Here is an 18,356-nt window from a genome sequence, read left to right as displayed (position 1 = left end):
TTTTTAATCAAGGTCCAAATTTATTGGTTAAGGTATAGTCAAGGTCCAAATTCCAGAGAAAATAATACAAAAATAATAACAATAATGATCATAAGTAAATAAAAAGATTTTGTAGTCCATTCAAAAGCATCTAGCGGTCTGAATTTGGCCCATAGTCTGCCTGTTGACTACCCCTGGACTAGGCTATTTGGGCCGCTAGCCATGTCCCGCTTGTCCATAAAAGTTGCCTTCCTGGTTGCCCATCACTTCTGCTAGAAGAGTAGGTGAACTCAGGGCCCTGATGGCTGATCCACCATATGCAGTATTTCACAAAGACAGTCTCGCTATGGCTGCACATAAAATTCACCCCTAAAGTGGTTTCAGATTTCTACGTAAATCAGGCGATACACTTACCTTCGTTTTTTTTCTGAAGCCTCATATCACCAATGAAGAGACCCGACTTCATTCCCTCGATGTGAGACATGCATTAGCATTTTACCTGCAAAGAATAAAAAGTATCAGAATGCCACCTGGATTATTTGTTTCTATAGCAGAATGAACCAGAGGGCAAGCTTTATTCTCCCAAAGAATCCCTGAGTGCATCTTGGGTTGTATCTCCCTTCCTACAAAAGCAGCCTCAGTAGTCACTTCATGAGGTGTCCTTCCTTACTTTTGCAAAGCAGCAATGTGGAACTCTAGCCATACTTTCATGAGGTACCACACCCTCATTCAAGCCTCCACAGATGATTAATTCTTTGGGGTGGCAATCCTACAAGCATCTAAACTGCTTGTAGCTTTGCACCCTCTTCCTACCTCAGTATTGCTTGTGAATCATCCACAGCGGAATACAAACAGGGATGAGCACTCGGAGAAGAAAAGAAAGTTACCTTACTGTCACTGGAATTCTTTGAGATCTGTGGTCCCCAACTACGTTGCACAACCCACCTTTCTTCCCCTCTGCTTCAGATCTTTAAACGATTTGCAGTAGAGAAAGAACCAGAGGTGATTGGTCTGCACCATCCCTTACGGGGTTCTCACACTTCATTGCACCGCCACCCGCTTCAGATAACAAAAATTACTACATGACCCCGGGGCGGGGGGAGGGGAGGCAAAGCCTGAGCCCCGCCACCCAGGGTGGGGGCAAAGCCAAAGCCCTACTGTTCCATGCAAAGGGCTTCAGCCCCAGGTCGGGGGCCTGTAACCTGAGACCCGCCACCCAGGGCTGAATCCCTCTGGCTTCGGCCCTGAGCAGTGGGGCTCAGGCTTCAGCTTCAGCCACAGGCCCCAGCAAGTCTAACACCAGCTTTGGTGACCCCATTAAAACAGGGTCACGACCCACTTTGGGGTCCCAATCCATAGTTTGAGAACCACTGCCTTAATATCATTGTTACACATTGTTACAAAGCACAAGGAGAGCAAAGACATAGGCATGGACCAATGAACACTGCTTGCAAATTCTTCAGTCCCAGGTGTGTAGAGTGTATGCATACCCCACAGTAGAATGCAAGTAACAGCCATGCATATTGAAGAACTCCAGTTACAATATGGGAAATTCCCTTTTTTTCTTCTGTGAAGTAAAAGAGCAGATTTGTGCCATCCTTGAAGATCTTCAATTTTTTCTTAAACTGATTATTTGAAGGAAGTTTATAGTTTTTATTCATGATCTCCTATCAGGAGAAGCCTTTTGTATTCAGACTTCTTTCTAAGATACCTGTGCCCTTGAGTTAGTTTTGTCACCTTTCTTTAAAAGCATGTTTCTAAGGTGCTCAGATAGGACTGTGATGAGTGCCATAAAAATATCTTAACTATAATAAAATATGGGTATGCAAATAGCTCTCTCCTGGAACTTCAGCTTTTTCTTGAACGTTCACTGTTTTTCTGTTGTGTTTATAATCCTGGGTCTGTGTTTCTATCCTGTTTTAAAAAATACTGTGTCTTTGAAATAAATTGTATTTGGAAGTTTTGGTCTGAATTAAATAGTTACAAAGTTAGTAACAGCAGAAGAAAAATGAAAGGTAAGTATAGAGACAAGGGATGAAGATGTGTTTGGCTGAGATTTGAAATGAGTTGAAGAGGCAGTGAGGCAGAGAAGTAGAAGATGTTCCAGCTAGCAGAAGTTGCACCAGCAGAGGTGAGAGTGGATGGAGGGGCATACAGAAAGGTAGTGATGGACATTATAGTGGAAAAAGGATATGAAGTGTTATGGCAACAATTTCTTAAAAACTTTTTGACATCTGTGTGGCAGTAGGCAAAAAGCAATTTATATTCATACTTTCTGCTTGTTTTTTTAAATCTTCATAATAAAGCGTCCGATCACCTCACATACACATTGACATCAATGGGAGTTACGTGTCTGTATCAGAGATTAGTTTAAAGACTATATTTTCGGATCTGATTTCACCTGTTTTGGAATGCAAGATTCTTGATTGCCCTATTGTTTAGAAAGATGCCTTGGACATATTTAGAGTACTTAATCTAAGAATGTTGATAAATGTTGTTACAGTGTACTTTATTTTTAAGACACAACTTGGCCAGACAGTGAAGAAGTTTGCCAGGAGAAACAATTTTGAAAAAGATAAATGGTTTTTGCTTTATGACTGCACTTAGACATGAATCATATAAAGAAGAGTTGTGTGGCTTTTTCTTTCATAAACAAGCTGGAGATTAATGATTCATTGACATAGAGTTTTAACATTAAAACAATGTTAGGAAACCTTAAAAGGCACAGTAACATTTTAGTAAAAATGATCAGCTCTGCTTTTTCATATCTGTATCCGCACATTGTATGATACAGTCTCAAGTTCACAAAGTGAAAACTTAGTTGTGAAAATTTAGGTATTTGTATATGGCAAACATCAGTAAGGTTAGATTGCGAGAATATTAGTTTTAAAACAGATGCCTTTGATGCAATTCAAATAATGGCTATATGAAGAACTTTGGATTTGTTTTATTTTTATTGTTGAATTCATTGTAGTTGTCATCAGAGTGGTCTGAGAGCATCAAACATTGTGCTAGCTCTCCTACACAGTTCTGTCAATATAACCCAGTCCTGACTTGTTATCTCTTCTAATTTAGTCATGTTCCTTTCTTGAGGCAAGATTTACAGTTATGCTATTGCCTCACATTTTATGGTGGTTTTGTGATCTGAAATACCCACAAATAATTAAGAGTACTGAGCTTGTTAAATAATCTAGTCAAGTTTTAAACCCTTTTTTCCAGGCATGAGGGGATGTTCTGCACCTGTCTTGTTACCTTTTCCTTCTCTTCTCCTTCGCTCTCCTGACTATCCCTCCTTCTGCCCCCCATTTAGGTGACCTAGTCCAACCTGCTTTGCCATTACTCCACTTGCATGCCTTGCTTTTAACCTACCCAGTCCACTGCATGGATTCAGGCTTGATATGAGGATCTGGGAGTAGGAAGAGAGCCAGAAGGTGTCCATGTTAATTAGTGTCTGAAGATGAGGGGATGGCAAAAGGTCACTTGTGCCCTGCAGTCACTAGCAGCTCTTGGTTTTTGCTCATTCTCTTCCCCCTGTCAAAGGGAAATTATTGAGGGATCCTTCTTTCCCTGGGGAAAGGAGCCCAGAGTGTCTCGTTGCCCCCTGTAATGGTAGCTTCTGCTGTTGAGCAATGAACATATTCATCTGATTCCTACCGTTCATTTTAAAACTTTTTTGGTGTTTTTATTTTTTTGTTCCTCATCTGCATTGATCAACTCATTCTTGTCCCTTAAAACAAACTTTTCCTTTTAAAGCAAACAGATAGGAAAGCTTGGGGTCAGAGAGGAAGTAAGGGTGCAAAGTAATTTGGCAACTCTCAACTGTTTCAGCAACAATTCTCCAGAAAAGCTGCGACTCTTACTAGTTGATTGAATGAGTGTTTACTCAAATTCCAGTTGTGTGTGCAAAACTTTGGCCTCCCATGGGCAAAGTTTGGGGTATTTTCCCTAGTTCACATATGACTTCTACAACGTAAATTAAACATCAAGCCGCGACATGAATGTGCAGCTAGTTACCTTTTTTAGTGAGTTGAACCATCTGTATAGCTTGGTTTCAGTATAGTCGTTCCCTGTGAAACTCTTCCTGACACCAAGGACCAAATTGAACCTTGGTGTAAGCAGACAAAACTCCATCTCTTTTGTGAGAGGGTGTGCTCATGCCAGAGTGAACTGAGTCCCATATTTTTGCATTTGGTGATTGTGATGGTGGGAAGGTTGGTAGGTCTCAGTAGGTTTGAACTTAGAGGTAAGGTTGGATCTTAGTATGGTTTAAAACAATAATGTGATATTTGCAGTGTTGTTTTAGCCATCTTTGTCCCAGGATATGAGAGACAAGGTGAATGAGGAAATATTCAGATCTCAGGAAGAGCTCTGTGTAACTCAAAAGCTTGTCTCGTCCACCCACAGAAGTTGCTCCAATTGAAGACACTACCTCACCTACCTTGTCTTGCTTAATGTAATGTAAGCAGTTTAATTTAAAAACTTGATGCATAAGGGAAACAACATTTCACTTGGTTACAAGTATCTATCAAATAGTAGATTTTTTTTTTCTCAGAAAAGGCTCTCAGGTTTTTAACATGTTATATATTCAAGACAACATATGATGTCCTGTTGAAAATGGGCCAGATACATTCCCAGACGCAGCTTTTTTGGCCAAATCTTTTGAAGAATTTCTTTATGGATTTTTTTGGCAGTAGAACTGATATTTAATGGGAAAATATAAGACGTACCAGATGCAGTTTTTTGATTTGCCATAAATGGTTAACAAAGTATTGGAGACTGTCATAAATGTCTCATTTACAGCAATCCATGCTGAATTTTGTCTCCGGTCTCGTCTGCTATGCACTCTTTTCATACCCATGAAGTAAATGATTAAATTGTATTCAACTGTGAAATTATACTTGTGATGTCACAATACTTTAGAAGGAAATATATTTCTGAGATGTGGACTGATTAGAAAACTGTTTATTCACTCTACAAATGAGAGTAGATTGACCCTTATTAAACTTATGATGGAATATAGCCATTAAAGTGACCCTTAATGAGCTCATGATAGAATAAATGTTTTGGCAAAAGTAGAATAATATATTTAGCAAGAATATTTTCACTTTAAAAATGTATTGGTAATGTTTGTATTGACTATGAGGAATAAATTTTGAGATGGTCAGTTGAAAAATAGTGTAGGCTAAAGCAACATCATTAAGTTGAAATATGGTCAATTTTTTTTAAAAAAGGGAGGGGAGCTGTTAAAAGGTACTTTCAGATACTACAACTGCTCCTGAGTTTCCTTGTCAATTTTTTGGTTTTCTAATCACATTTTCCCATTTTTTAAAACTATTTTCTCTTCCCTGTTGCTCTCTGAAAGACCTACACAACATACCATATCAACTAACATATATAGGCCCCCCAGAGCTGTCATCTTTTCTTAAAATTTCTTCCTTTAAACTTTGGTCTTGGGGAATCCCACATATTAAGTTATTTTATATACATGCTAATTTATATCTTTAAAACCTTGATTTTAAAAGCAATGTGATTTTTCTCTCCCCCATGCCCTTTAATGTCTAGGATTTGCAAAACTTTTGTAATTTTCAAGTGTGTTTTTGTATTTAAGCAGCCATTCTTTGGCACTTTACGCATCAGGATGGTTTTCTGATCTCATCGCACCCTCAAAGTTTGTTAATGCTAATATGTGGGATTTCTCAATATACCCTTGTATTCAGAGTGTAATTGATACTGATGTACAATAATAAATCTGATTATTAGAGGGGTGTATGTAATTGCAAAGAGAGAGCAATCAATCTATAAATAGTGTATAGAACAGTTTTTGTTTTGAATAAAAAGCTTAATCCTTATGCCCCTAGAGTATGATTTTCCCAGCATTACACTAGTTACTTTCCTTCCGCTCTGTATTCTATAAAATTCAGTTTGTGAAGCAAAATTATTACAGTTATACTTGGAGTCCTCAAACAGGATACATTAGAACATATCAGTTTCACAGCTAAGCTCTTTGATGTATATAGAAAGTCCTGCTGAGGGTGGCATGGGAGTTATTACTGTTAATTGAGAAAACCCCACTGTGCCAACATGATTGTGGGCTGAATATTACAAAGGATTACAAGCCATGTGGAAATTAGAGTGACGTGTTTTTCCATGTATGTCAGATGATTTGTTACAAAAAAGGTAAATGAAGTTACCCCGCAAATATATATTTACTTATTGATAGTTCTTCATAGGAATTCTACTTACATATTTTAGTGATTGGGGCTAGTAGATGTCCATATCTTATGGTCAGCTTCTTAATACAGAGAATATTGGATTTAAATTTAAAAAGTTTACTTAAAATTTACAAGTATAATTTGAAATTCTGACATATACACACACATGAGCGGGGGAACCTTCTGGAAGGGTAGATTAACTTGACAGACATTTCCTACAGGATTGAAGATGATAGCCACTCAACTCTGCAGAGGAAGGGAAGGAAAAGCTCCTGGTCTCTGTTAGTGTTAGTTTATTTGAGAGTGAAATCCATTTTACCACAGAAGCTCTGCACGAAGCTCCTGTGTCCCAGTTAAGCCTTATATGTGGTACATAGATATTTGTACCTGCCCTTTGCTTTAGGGTAAATGTAACCCTGAGGGAATATGTCTTGCAAAATCCAAACTTGGCAATCATTTTAACCCTAGTCAGGGGAGAAGACCTCTCCAGGGTCGTTCATGTCATGAGGGTGTTTGTCAAGGTGGTCAGCTTCAGTATAATCTAGGCAATTGTCCATGTAGCTGAAGTGGCTAAGGGATTCTCTGCCACTGAGGTGAAACTGACTAATGAAACCTTCTGAAAGGGCCATTCCGGTATCCTGCATGTTGGTGACAAATGTAAACTAGACAAAGATTGATCCAGGTGGTGCTCAAACTGCAAAGAGGCCATTTTCCTTTGGGATTTGCCAGGATGATGATAGGAAAAGAAACCACCATAGTTTAGCATTTAACACTACCGTTTAGCATCTGATACTACCCTGGAAATACCTTTTAGTTCAGGGGTCGGCAACCTTTCAGAAGTGGTGTGCCGAGTCTTCATTTATTCACTCTAATTTAAGGTTTCGCGTGCCAATAATGCATTTTAACGTTTTTAGAAGGTATCTTTCTATCAATCTATAATATATAACTAAACTATTGTTGTATGTAAAGTAAATAAGGTTTTTAAAATGTTTAAGAAGCTTCATTTAAAATTAAATTAAAATGCAAATCTTATCAATTTAGTGTGATCCTTGCCCTTGCTGAGTTTTCCAATGTCTGGCGCATATTTGGATACTTTAAGCTGCACACAGGCTTCTAAGTGATCAGTTGTTAACCGGCTCCGAGAGGGACAGAAGACAGATTTCATGTGTGAAAATACCTGTTCACACAAGTATGTGGATCCAGATGCTGAAAGCATTGCAAATGCAATTTTCTTCAAACAGTTAAATTTCACTGGCAGGGACATCCAGCAGGTCAGAATAGAGGCCCCATGATCTCTCTCAGTAGCTTCAAGCGCACTCCGCAGATCTCCAAACTTTGATGCCCACAATTCTGAGCTTTTTAACTGAATGAACTGCTGTCTGTGCTTTTGCTCACTTTGCACTGAATGTGCTGGATATTTTAGCTCATATTAAAATATTAAATACCTTATTAAGTGAACACTTTCCAAATACATCTTTATTTTTAAAAAAAGCTTATTTTAATAATATTGATGCATTTTATTTGAAAACATAAACGTGTATATGACGTTGAAGTGTACATTATCTTAAAATTTTCTATTTTAGTTAATTTACAGTGAAATTACATATTAATTCTCTAGGTGAGCTCAAACAAGAAATGTTAGAAGATGCACAAAACAAACTAATGAACCTTATAAACAGCACAGAAGGGAAAGTGGACAAGTAAGTGACTCTCTTTAATTGGTGTATTTATAATTTCTTTGCTCTTCATCCTATACATCCCTTCTTAAAACTACAATAACAGCATAAGAATAGTAGTCATGGTGTAGAATTAGGTTTCTGCATAAAATCTTTCAAAAAATAGTGAATACATGATATTTTCTATTGTACAGTCATTTTAAAGATTAGTTTTGAAAATTGAAATTAAAATGTTTGTCTAAACAAAATTAGTATTATAGATGCTTATTTATAATTCTAGTTTGACTCTAATTTCTTTACTTTCCATCTGTAGTTCAATGCATATACATTGTAATCTGTATAGGGCCTTCTCATATAGCTGGTATCATCTGGATATCAGACTCTCATTTGGTTCCCCTCTCTTAGAATTGATATTAAAACTATAGCCACACTACTGTTTCCTCCCTTAGGACTGGTTCAAGACAGTACTTCGCTTCTTGTTTACATGCTATCGTAGGTAGGGATGATTTCCTACTCAAACGAATGAACGTTCTACCAGTTTGTCCAGTTTACGTCAAAGCTAACTCATGCAACTTCAGTTTAGTTTCAGTGGAATTTTCAGTCTCTCTTTCTCGCTCCATCTCCATGAAATATATCACTTCCTCAGCATGTGAATTATTGTTCCCTCAGTCTCCGTAGATAATGCCGTTTGCAAGCGTCTCCAAATTATAACCCACAGTATAGGAAGTGTTTTGGGAGCTTAAAGGAAATTTGTGAGGTTCCCATTTATTTCTTGAATCATACATTTTGACTTTGGTGTATCATGATGATAAATTAGAAAAGAGTATGTGAAATCATTTCAGGAATAAGGATTAATATGTTAATATTTTGACGCCTTGAGTTCTGTAAAAGCTGAATGGATTAATTAGCTCTTTCTCTTCATTTTTGTAGGGTCTTGATGAGAAATCTCTTCATTGGGCATTTTCATACTCCAAAGAATAAGCGTCTTGAAGTCTTAAGGTTAATGGGAAGTATTTTGGGGATCAAAAAGGAAGAGCTAGATCAGGTAATACTGCATTAAAAACTAGACTTCCTCTTTCATTTGACATATATTTGTGATGTTAGTAAAACAGAATGTTGTTGTTTTCTGCTGCTACGTTAAATGTCAAGGCGAAGCAATGTTTATGGAAAATAAAAAATTTGGCCTTTCATCTGTGTTCATTCTTAAAGAGGGGCATGCTGATCCTACTGGATCTTATGATGATTTTAATAGAATAATAGATGCAGGATGTCATTTTCTCTGATGGATGTTGATGTAGTGGAAGGAAAGAGCTTCACTTGGTTGCTAGTACAGTAGCTGTAATATGACAGTCTCAGAATGTTTACTTCAGTTAGTCAAACTAGTTTAACTCATATATACAGGCTTATTTAAATAATGGTTTTATGCATAACAGGATTTTAGATCAGGAGGATATTTCAGAGAGGTGGAGAACAGTTTTCAAGCTTTTGTCAGTAAATAAGGGTTCGCTGTTCATCAGTAGGATGATCTGGATCAGTTCCCTTTGCCATTTGTGAGCAAATGTAAGGGAGCCAGGCCATAAGCTGATTGTTTTGTTTGCTTTTTGTTGGTTGGTTTTGCTGTTTTTTCTTTGTTTCAGCATTTCTCTTTTTTTAAAAAAATTCTCTCTAGTTATTGTCTGAAGACCAAAAAGGTGTTACAAGATGGGTGACTGGTTGGCTCGGTGGAGGAGGAGCTGGATCAAAGAGTGTCCCGAGCACACCTATAAGACCAACTAATCAATCGGTTTTCAGTAGCGTAAGGATTAATTATACAGTTCTCTGCATTTTAATGCAAAAACCATGACAGTTACATATAAATGCTAACATTTTTAGTTTTGGTATTTTGGTCTTGATTTAATGTTGGTTTTATTGATAACAGATCTTGAATTAATTACTTGTGTGGTTAGTGCAACTACTTTGTTTTCCAACCTTTTTTTAAATGAGTAATAAATAGAAGGTTAAAAATCATATTGGCCTGAGGTCCGTGCTAAGTGCTGGGCTACTACCAAAATATTACAGCTCTTCTAGGGACTGATGACACCATTGTCCACCAGGGACCTTTATTGTGTGGACCTTCAGAGTTAGAGGTTAAATATGTTGTTTGAAAGCTGGGAGTTTTTTCAGCAGGCTGCAGGATATCAGACCATGAAATCATACTTTGATTACAATTTTGTCCTTCCCGTTCCCCAAGTGCCCCCCCACCCTCCTTTCAATTTTAACTTGAAAGCTGGAATTCCTAGCTTTTCTGTGCTGTACATCATTGGTCTTAGGTTCAGAAGTTCTTGAGAAAGCAGCCACTTTTCAAGTTGTATAAAGTGGTGATTCTGACACAGTAGAATGGAGCTGGCCTTGGTGGTCGGCAGAATGGGATGTTTTTGGGGTTGTTTTTTGTTCACTGTTCCACAGAATAAAAATGTTGGAGAATTGATGTAAAGCATTAATCTCTAACTGTAAGGTTATGGGAGGATACTGGCTACTAAAATGACCCAAGCAATGAAGTGGAGTAGTAAAGTAAGTCACCAGCCAGAGTTGTGATTTTTAAGGTGTAGATGTCAATGAATTTAGTTTAGAAAATGTTTTTTCCAGTGTGTTTGCTAATTATAAAAATTGACTCAGTAGCTTCACAGGCATAAAGAGGAAGGTTAATAATTTTGTATCTGCAGTGCTTTTGTATCTCCTAGCAAAGTCTGAGTCTGATGCTCTTGCTGACATCATAAGCAGTTCCTGTTCCCATTGCCATGGCATAGTGTCTCAGGTAAACAAAGTGGAGAAAGTAATGGCCTTAAAAAAAAAAAAAAAAAAAATCTGGCATTTTCTCCTCTTTATTAAGCTGTTGTAACTTGAGTGACAATGTTCCTGTGTCCATGTTCTTCTGCTTATGATGTCAGTAACAGCATGGGATTCAAGAAACAATCAGACTTTGGTGGTGGAGGTACAAATGTTACCTTTGAAATTATTAAAGTTTTAAATTATATTTTTGCTGTGTCACTGAAGGTTAACTGATAATTTTTTAAATAAATTCCATGATCACCACATGTTAAGGTCTGATTTCTCGTGACCTTAGTACTAGAAAAATTCTAGTAGCCTAGTAAAAATCTTTTCGGGACCAGTCATACTTTCTAAATCCTGGCCTGAAGCAGTTACTAATTAAAGAAAATTATGTTCCTTAGTGTACCCATAAAATTATTGAAAATGTTCTAATTAGTGGGCATGTTCTTTCTAGTCCTTTTCAGAACTGTTTGTGAAGTTCCTCGAAACAGAATCACGTCCAAACCTTCCCCTACCCACACTCTCTGTTCACGACATGAAACCTTTAGGAGCAACAGGAATTTGTAATCCTAACAGTACCAGATCCAGCAGCCTTACAGGTAACAGCATATCTTGGTGGAAAATTTTGAAGTTCTGTGTTAAACTTTAAAGGGAGAGGGAGAGACTGTGTGTGTGTGTCCGTCCATCCGTCCGTCCTTTCATTCTGATTGGATATTCTAAAGGGCATATGGGAGTTAAGCTCCTAGCTCCTTTAGACCACTTTGAAATTCTGTTTCTCCCTTCCCCCATCCCCCAAAAAGTCCCCTTAATCTCTGAGTGAATATATTGCTTTTGATGGTGAGAGCCAGCACTAGAGCCAGACAGATGGTGGTTAATCTTCCCTGCATGTGGTTATGTCTGTGCTCTAGTCCTGATTTGCAGCATCCCTGCTGTTCAGCCTGGGTCTCATAGAGCTAACAACGCCAAGCTTGTGGTGGTTTGTGATGTGTAACACCAGTTCACTTCCTAAGTATTAGGCTAAAACTAGCAGATTAGCTCACATTTTTAAACAATCTGAGATTGATTTTTGATCTGAGAAAGGATCTCTAATTTGTTCTCCACGTTGGTAAAGTCAGAATACTTGAACAATTATGCCTGTGCTTGAAATACTTCCTAGCAGGTATGTGCAAAAATATCAATTGACTTTCCTTTAGATTCTGATCCTGTAAGACACTGAGCACATGCTGCTGAGTTATATATGTTTAGGATCCTCAGCACCTTGTAGGATCAAGTCCTTAATTTAATTAATCAGAGTTTTGCATATGGAATGATTTTTTTTAATATGCTTTTTAGGACTTCATCTTTAGATGCCAACTGTTGCTGATCATAGAACCTTTTTAAATTAAAACTTCAACAACTGTAAGCTGCAATATTAAGTTTTAAATAACTGTTTCATGCTACAAGTAAATTGGAGAAACATAAAGAATGAATTTCCAATTTGCCCTACCAGCTTATCTCTGAAAGTAATATTTTCAGTAAAGCTAAATTAGGTGTCATATTTCTTTGTACTCTTGTCATTTATAATATAATAGGCAGGGTACCCTATTTTATTTGGCAAAAGCCCATTTTCATCGTATGGAAGAACTAAGTTCTGAGGTACTTTATTCATTCAGGAACCATATTGTTCCCTTATAAAACGAGACACCCATCCTATATCCCTTAATTGTTTTGGTATCTAAGTTTTCAGTTGCTAGAGAGAAAACATATGGAAGAAGCATAAGATAAGGATGTAAATCCCATACCAATGCAAAAGGACTTGAGTAGCCTTGCTGTATTTATAGGAGTTTGAGCCAGTTGTGTGGTAAAAGATCTTCTTTTAAAAAAAAAAAAACAAACCTATTGAATTATTATGGAGTGGCAGTAGCAACTTAGTTTCCACTATAAACCTGATTATTTTTGCCTGCTTCCTCTTCTGATATTTGAACTCAAAAGAAAAACATAGGTTATATCTAGGGCCCTACCAAATTCACAGTCCATTTTGGTCAATTTCAGGGTCATAGGATTTTAAAAATCATAAACGTCACGGTTTCAGATATTTAAATCTGAAATGTAAGTGTTGTAACCTTGGGGATCCTGACACAAAAGCGGGTCATGGGTGGGGTCGCAAGGCTATTTATTGGGCGGGGGAGGAGGAGAGCGCTCGTGTTATTTCCACCCTTACTTCTGCACTACTCGTGGTGGCGCTGCTTTCAGAGCTGGGCAGCTGGAGAGCAGCGGCTGCCGGCCGGGCCCCCAGCGCTGCAGGCAGTGCCGCGGCCAGCAGCAGCACAGAAGGAAAGGTGGCATGGTGTGGTGTACTATTGTAGGGGGCCTCACGGTATTGCCACCCTCGCTTCTGTACCGCTACTGGCAGGGACGCAGAAGAAAGGGTGGCAGTTCCATACCATGCCACCCTCACGTCTGCGCTACTGCTGGTGATGGTGCTGCTTTCAGAGCTGGGCTCCCAGCCAGCAGCCATGGAGCTTCCTGCAGCTGGGGGGGGTTCCCGGAGGTGGGTCTGACCCAGCCCCAGGAGTGGTCTCATCCCTCCCCAGCCCAGCTGGGACTAGCAGCTGGAGCCTGATGCACAGTAGGAGCCCCCAGCCCTGCCGCTCCACTCCACTAGACAGATTTCATGGGGGAGATCAGACTTCACAGTCCGTGATGCATTTTTCTTAGTTATGAATTTAGTAGGGCCCTAGTTTTATCTGGGACTGAGAGAATTTTTATACTGAATTTGAAATTACTTGAACACAAGCTAGTATGGGCAGGAGTTTTGTATAAGAGGGGCAGATTGTGAGAAGTTGATACATGGGCAATCAAAGCTGGTATAATTTTACCATTGGGATGTAATAATAAAGCAGATAAGTTGAGAGGATGCAGAGTTGTGAAAGGCCTTGAAGTGTAGGGCAAGAAGATTCAATTTGATGCAATGGAGGAGGAGGAGCCAGTTGAAAGCCAGCTGCTTTCTACACATATGTGTTGAAAATTGGTGGATTGTGAATGTTTTCTAATGTGATTTTTTTTGTTTTTTGTTTTTGTTTTTGTTTTGTTTGTTTGTTTTTTGTTTTTGTTTTTTTTAAATCTCAGAAACTACAGGCTCAGGAACCAGTAGAAGACCAGATGTGAATCCATTCTTGGCACCCCGATCTGCAGCAGTGCCCCTCATCACCCCCACTTCTCTTGGAGCAGGTGGATCGGGGCATCTGCTTATGAAACCTATTTCAGATGCCTTGCCTACTTTTACACCACTGCCAGTGCTGCCTGATGCCAGTGCTGGTGCTGTACTAAAAGACCTCTTGAAACAATAGATGGTTTTGAATCAATATTGATGATGATAGCACTTTAAGGAAAATGAGAACTCTATATTTTAGATAATTTATCACAAAGAGGCCTTTTGTAAAAAGTTGTGTACTTGTTTGCAGATGTACATCGTTTTTCTTTTAAATTTAATTATGAACTAAACAGTGCTTTGGAAATTGTAGGAGTCACGGGAATAACTGTCCTCTTTATTCATATTGGTTCTGAGGTAGGTTTTAAACTGGAGAAAAATTATTCTATCTCAGTTGTAGAATTGTAAAACAAACTGTTGGACTCATAAACACTAGCTATACTCTTGAGTTGTTTCAGGAGTGCAACAACAATATTAACTCTTCAGTATTGGGGTCAGTTTGTCAAAGAGCACAATCTGTTGACAATGGGCATGTGAGGAACCACCACTGCAAATTAATTAAGATTTTTAACCAAAATTTATACAATATTTGGGGTGTGCATTCATGACACAAATTCCAAAGAACGAGGTAGGGAGGCATGTAGGAGCTTGATTATTGGAGATGACAAAAATACTTGCAGTTACTCAACTATATTTATGTAAAAAGGTATCCCTCTCTTAATAAGAGGATAAGTTGCACCCCAAATTTTGGACCACTTTGAGGCACATCAGTCCTTTTTGCACCAGGAGCTACATTTTTCCCAGTCTAATAGCCGCTTATGGCAATCCAAAGTCACTGGCACCGAGGTGTTAATTCTGGAAACAAAGGAGTTGGAGAATATCTTTGATTTTTTTCTAAAATCTTCCATGTGGTGCATAGCTATCAATGGAGAATTTAACAGGTCCATGGGAATATTAATATATATACACATGCTGCAGTACAGTAATGGTTTAAGATGTATATTTAAGACTTTTATCTTGCAGGATTTGATTTGAAACAGGTTTAAAGTTTGAACATATGTATAGAACTTAAAGGTAAACAGATGTTTACTTATCCCAGATTTGTAAATAGGTCTGTATAAGACCATAGCCAAAGCCAATTATTATGTAAATTTTGCTGTGATGACTTGTACACTTTATACTACATGTTGCAGATAAAGTATTGAATTGCATACTGAAAGTTAAAACTGACCTTCTTAGAAAAACAGTTAAAATCTGCAACAAAGTTTCTTCATTTAAAAATGTCTAGTTTCTAATCCTGTTTGTCATTCCTTGTTTAGTCAGTGTTAAAGGTGATTATTGTGCAAGTTCTATATTAGAACTGTCAGCCTTTGATCCTCTCCATTTTTATTACATACCCTTAGTTTAAATCATTGAGAGTTATGTTTAAATAAAATTAATCACAGAATCTTGTATAGAATCTGCCAAAATAATGACTGCAACAAAACTTTTCTTTCTTTATTTATAGATAAAATGGTAAAATCCCTTCATTTCCTTTAAACTCTTCTCTAGCAAAATTTCTCAATTTGTTACTCCGGTCATCACGAAGAATTCAACTTCGGAATCACTTTCATACAATGACATTCCCCAATGTAGCAGTGTTTTATGGATTTGAAATGGAAGGTTAATGCAAATTTAGAAGCAGATCAATCATGCTAAATTTTTGTTTCAGATCACTAGTATCTGTTATAAAATCTCTGTTATGGATAAATTAATGAATGCTTTAAAGTCCTCTGAAATTTGATTTCTGAAAGGTCAGCAAGAATATTTCATGTATGAAAGCAAGTATTATGTTGTATAAGAACTAAATTTTAAATTCCTATTAAATTTTTGGATACCTTGGTTGAGAATATTCAGGTAGGTTACTTAAAATGTGTATTGTCATTGAAAAACCACCATCATGGAATGGTTATTTTTTGTCCAAAAGACTCTAAAGAAAGTTTAAACCATGTGGTGTGTCTGTGCGATCTCTTATATTCGTGTAATTATATTTATTTCGGGGTGAGCAATCACTTCAAATAAAATCCTTTTGATGAGCTGATATATACAGAAATATTTACCTTTTAAAAATAATGTATTTTACAGATTATTAATACAAGTGGACATAGGCTGGCAGCTGTCTCCTGAATATAGTGGTTGACAGCCACATTTTGGCTGATTACTATTTTTCACAAAAAAGTCATCTTGATTTTTAAAAACTGTATAGAACTTAAAATGCACAGAAGTGAAACAAGTTAGCTTCATAGCTACCAGGAAATACTGCATATTGGGGACCATTGACTTCAGTGGACTTTAGATCAGGTCTTTTATGCAATAGCTTGGTAACTGCCACCTAAATCTTCCCATGCTCTGGAAAACTTGGGCAGGGGGCAAAAATAGTCAGGAAATGTCAGAGTCCCTAATTCATGTTTCTTTTGGAGAAAGGAAAATGTATCAAATTCTGAGAAGCCTATGGAATTGTAGAGATTGCTTCTGTAGGCTTGGGAGTATCTGTTTAGAGGGAATGGGGTTCCCCCACTGCATTCCTCCTTGGGAAATAATGGCCATTATTCAGCCGCTAGGGAGTACAGAAAGGACTGAGTTGACTTAAGTACACTTCCGTCTGAGAATGTTTTGCCTGCTGCTATTGTAAGTAATGCCCAAGATTGCTGTTACTGAAAGATCAGTGAAAATATCTTTTTTCTTCTGATCTTTTCTCTTTATTTGCTTTGTGCATTTGATGATTCTTTATACATAGTCTGTTTCCCATATTTACAGTCAATTAGTTAATCAGTTTTTCCTTTTATTTGTGTGGGTCTTTCCCACAGTAGTGGCTGGAGAGAAATCTTTTACATAGCAAAAAGATGAGTATAAAATCACAAATTGTCGGTGGGGCTTAGGAGCAGGTGCAGTCCTTGAAACTTCTTTTCACTTAATGGACTAGATTTTACATTTTTAATTTGACTCTGTCCCCCAAACCTCCTTTCCCACAGGAAGAGCTGCATAGTGAGTGCTCCCCAGGTTTGATCTGGTAGGCCCATGTATTATCTGCAGTGAGAGAACTACATGATATTAATGTGAAGAAGCTTTTGGTAGGCTCGATATAAAGGGAAAATCAGACATTGCACCATTTTGGGTTCTTTGCTCAGCTCCAGGCTACACAATTGAAGGGAAGTATCTGGCACTTCATAGTAGTTCTGTTGGAAACCAGGGGCATTATGCATTAACGTACATCTTGCATTAAAGCTCTTCTGTGCAACTGTATCTGCAACTGGCTTATATCACTGGTGTAAAATAAAAATGAATGCGACTCGTTTATCACAGTGTAAACAAACTGTTGGCAGCAACCTAGGTGGACACAACTAAGTCAAATGGCAACTCATAATCTGATTCTCATTTACCTTCCTGATAATTTATGCACTTGACAATGATATTTCACTAATAATTTGTAACAAGGCAGGCGACTTGAAAGAAGAATTTATAAAGCAATAGTTGACTGATATATTGCATTATTAGTGCAAAAGAAAATGTAATTTAACTCAAAATGTTTCTTTCACATTGTAAGTAGGCTTGGAAGAAGGATTAGTTTATCGGTAAATGTTTATTTCATTGTTTACACACAAACCCGATGAAAATAAAATGTCTTGTCAATGATAATTGAAATTTACTGAGAGGCAAAGTAGTTTTGAAAAACACTACTTGAGAACTTATTGGACTCAAAACCCAGTGATTTAGACTTCTGAATTAGGCTTATTGCAAATGGACTAGCAATTGATTAGTAAAAATAAGTGATATGTTGATATAAGAATATTTAATTTGTATATTTTCACATATGATGTTGACAAATTATGCTTTAACAGTTTATAAGGCTTAAATAATTCTGACTTCCCCCAGCGCATAATTTCCAACAACTGTGAAAATTTAAAATGTTTAAAAACGGGGAAAATGGTTAAACCCATAATTTCATGCAACTGAGAAAATTTAAATCAATAAAATCTAAAACAATGCTTAAAAAGAAACATCAATATTATGCACTGAAATTATTTTAAAAAATTGAATCCTGCCAAGCCTGTTGCTACCACAGTTTTCCAAGTAGCTCAGCTGCTACTTTACCACTGTCTTAAAGTTCAAGACTTATATTTTCAGTCAGTTGCAATAAATCATTTAATATGTTTAATACCCATTTGTTTAATTATGTGTTGTGGTTTTCTAGGTATCTTGACAGTCCCAGTTCGGGAGAAGATTTAGCTGTAACAAAATGTCAGTAAACTTTTATTTAAGAAAAAAATGCAAATTTTTAATTTACTTTGGAGAGAAAAACTTTGCTGTGAAAACAGCAGTGACAGCTTAAAGAATCAATTGCACAAATTCAAGCAGGACCTAAATTTGGAAGGACAAGAAGTATTTATAAAAAGAATTTTGAAATCTGAGCTCAACTTACATTCTGATACAAATAATACCAAGAGTGTTAGA

General features: G+C 37.3%; 1 protein-coding gene across 1 annotated transcript in view; it reads left to right on the top strand.

Moving 5' to 3' along the window:
* Window positions 1-15,853, top strand: part of TRIP11 (thyroid hormone receptor interactor 11) — a 68,351-nt gene extending 52,498 nt beyond the window's left edge. Inside the window, exons 16-20 of the mRNA XM_077819278.1 lie at window positions 7,810-7,891; window positions 8,798-8,912; window positions 9,537-9,662; window positions 11,130-11,274; window positions 13,784-15,853. Coding sequence (XP_077675404.1) covers window positions 7,810-7,891; window positions 8,798-8,912; window positions 9,537-9,662; window positions 11,130-11,274; window positions 13,784-14,004 — 689 coding nt within the window. The 3' untranslated portion in view covers window positions 14,005-15,853. The remainder of the gene's footprint in view (window positions 1-7,809; window positions 7,892-8,797; window positions 8,913-9,536; window positions 9,663-11,129; window positions 11,275-13,783) is intronic.
* Window positions 15,854-18,356: the final 2,503 nt, after the last annotated feature.

This window comes from Eretmochelys imbricata, chromosome 6, assembly GCF_965152235.1.
Source record: "Eretmochelys imbricata isolate rEreImb1 chromosome 6, rEreImb1.hap1, whole genome shotgun sequence".
Classification (NCBI taxonomy): Eukaryota; Metazoa; Chordata; order Testudines; family Cheloniidae; genus Eretmochelys; species Eretmochelys imbricata.
This window is presented reverse-complemented; position numbering and strand designations above follow the sequence as displayed.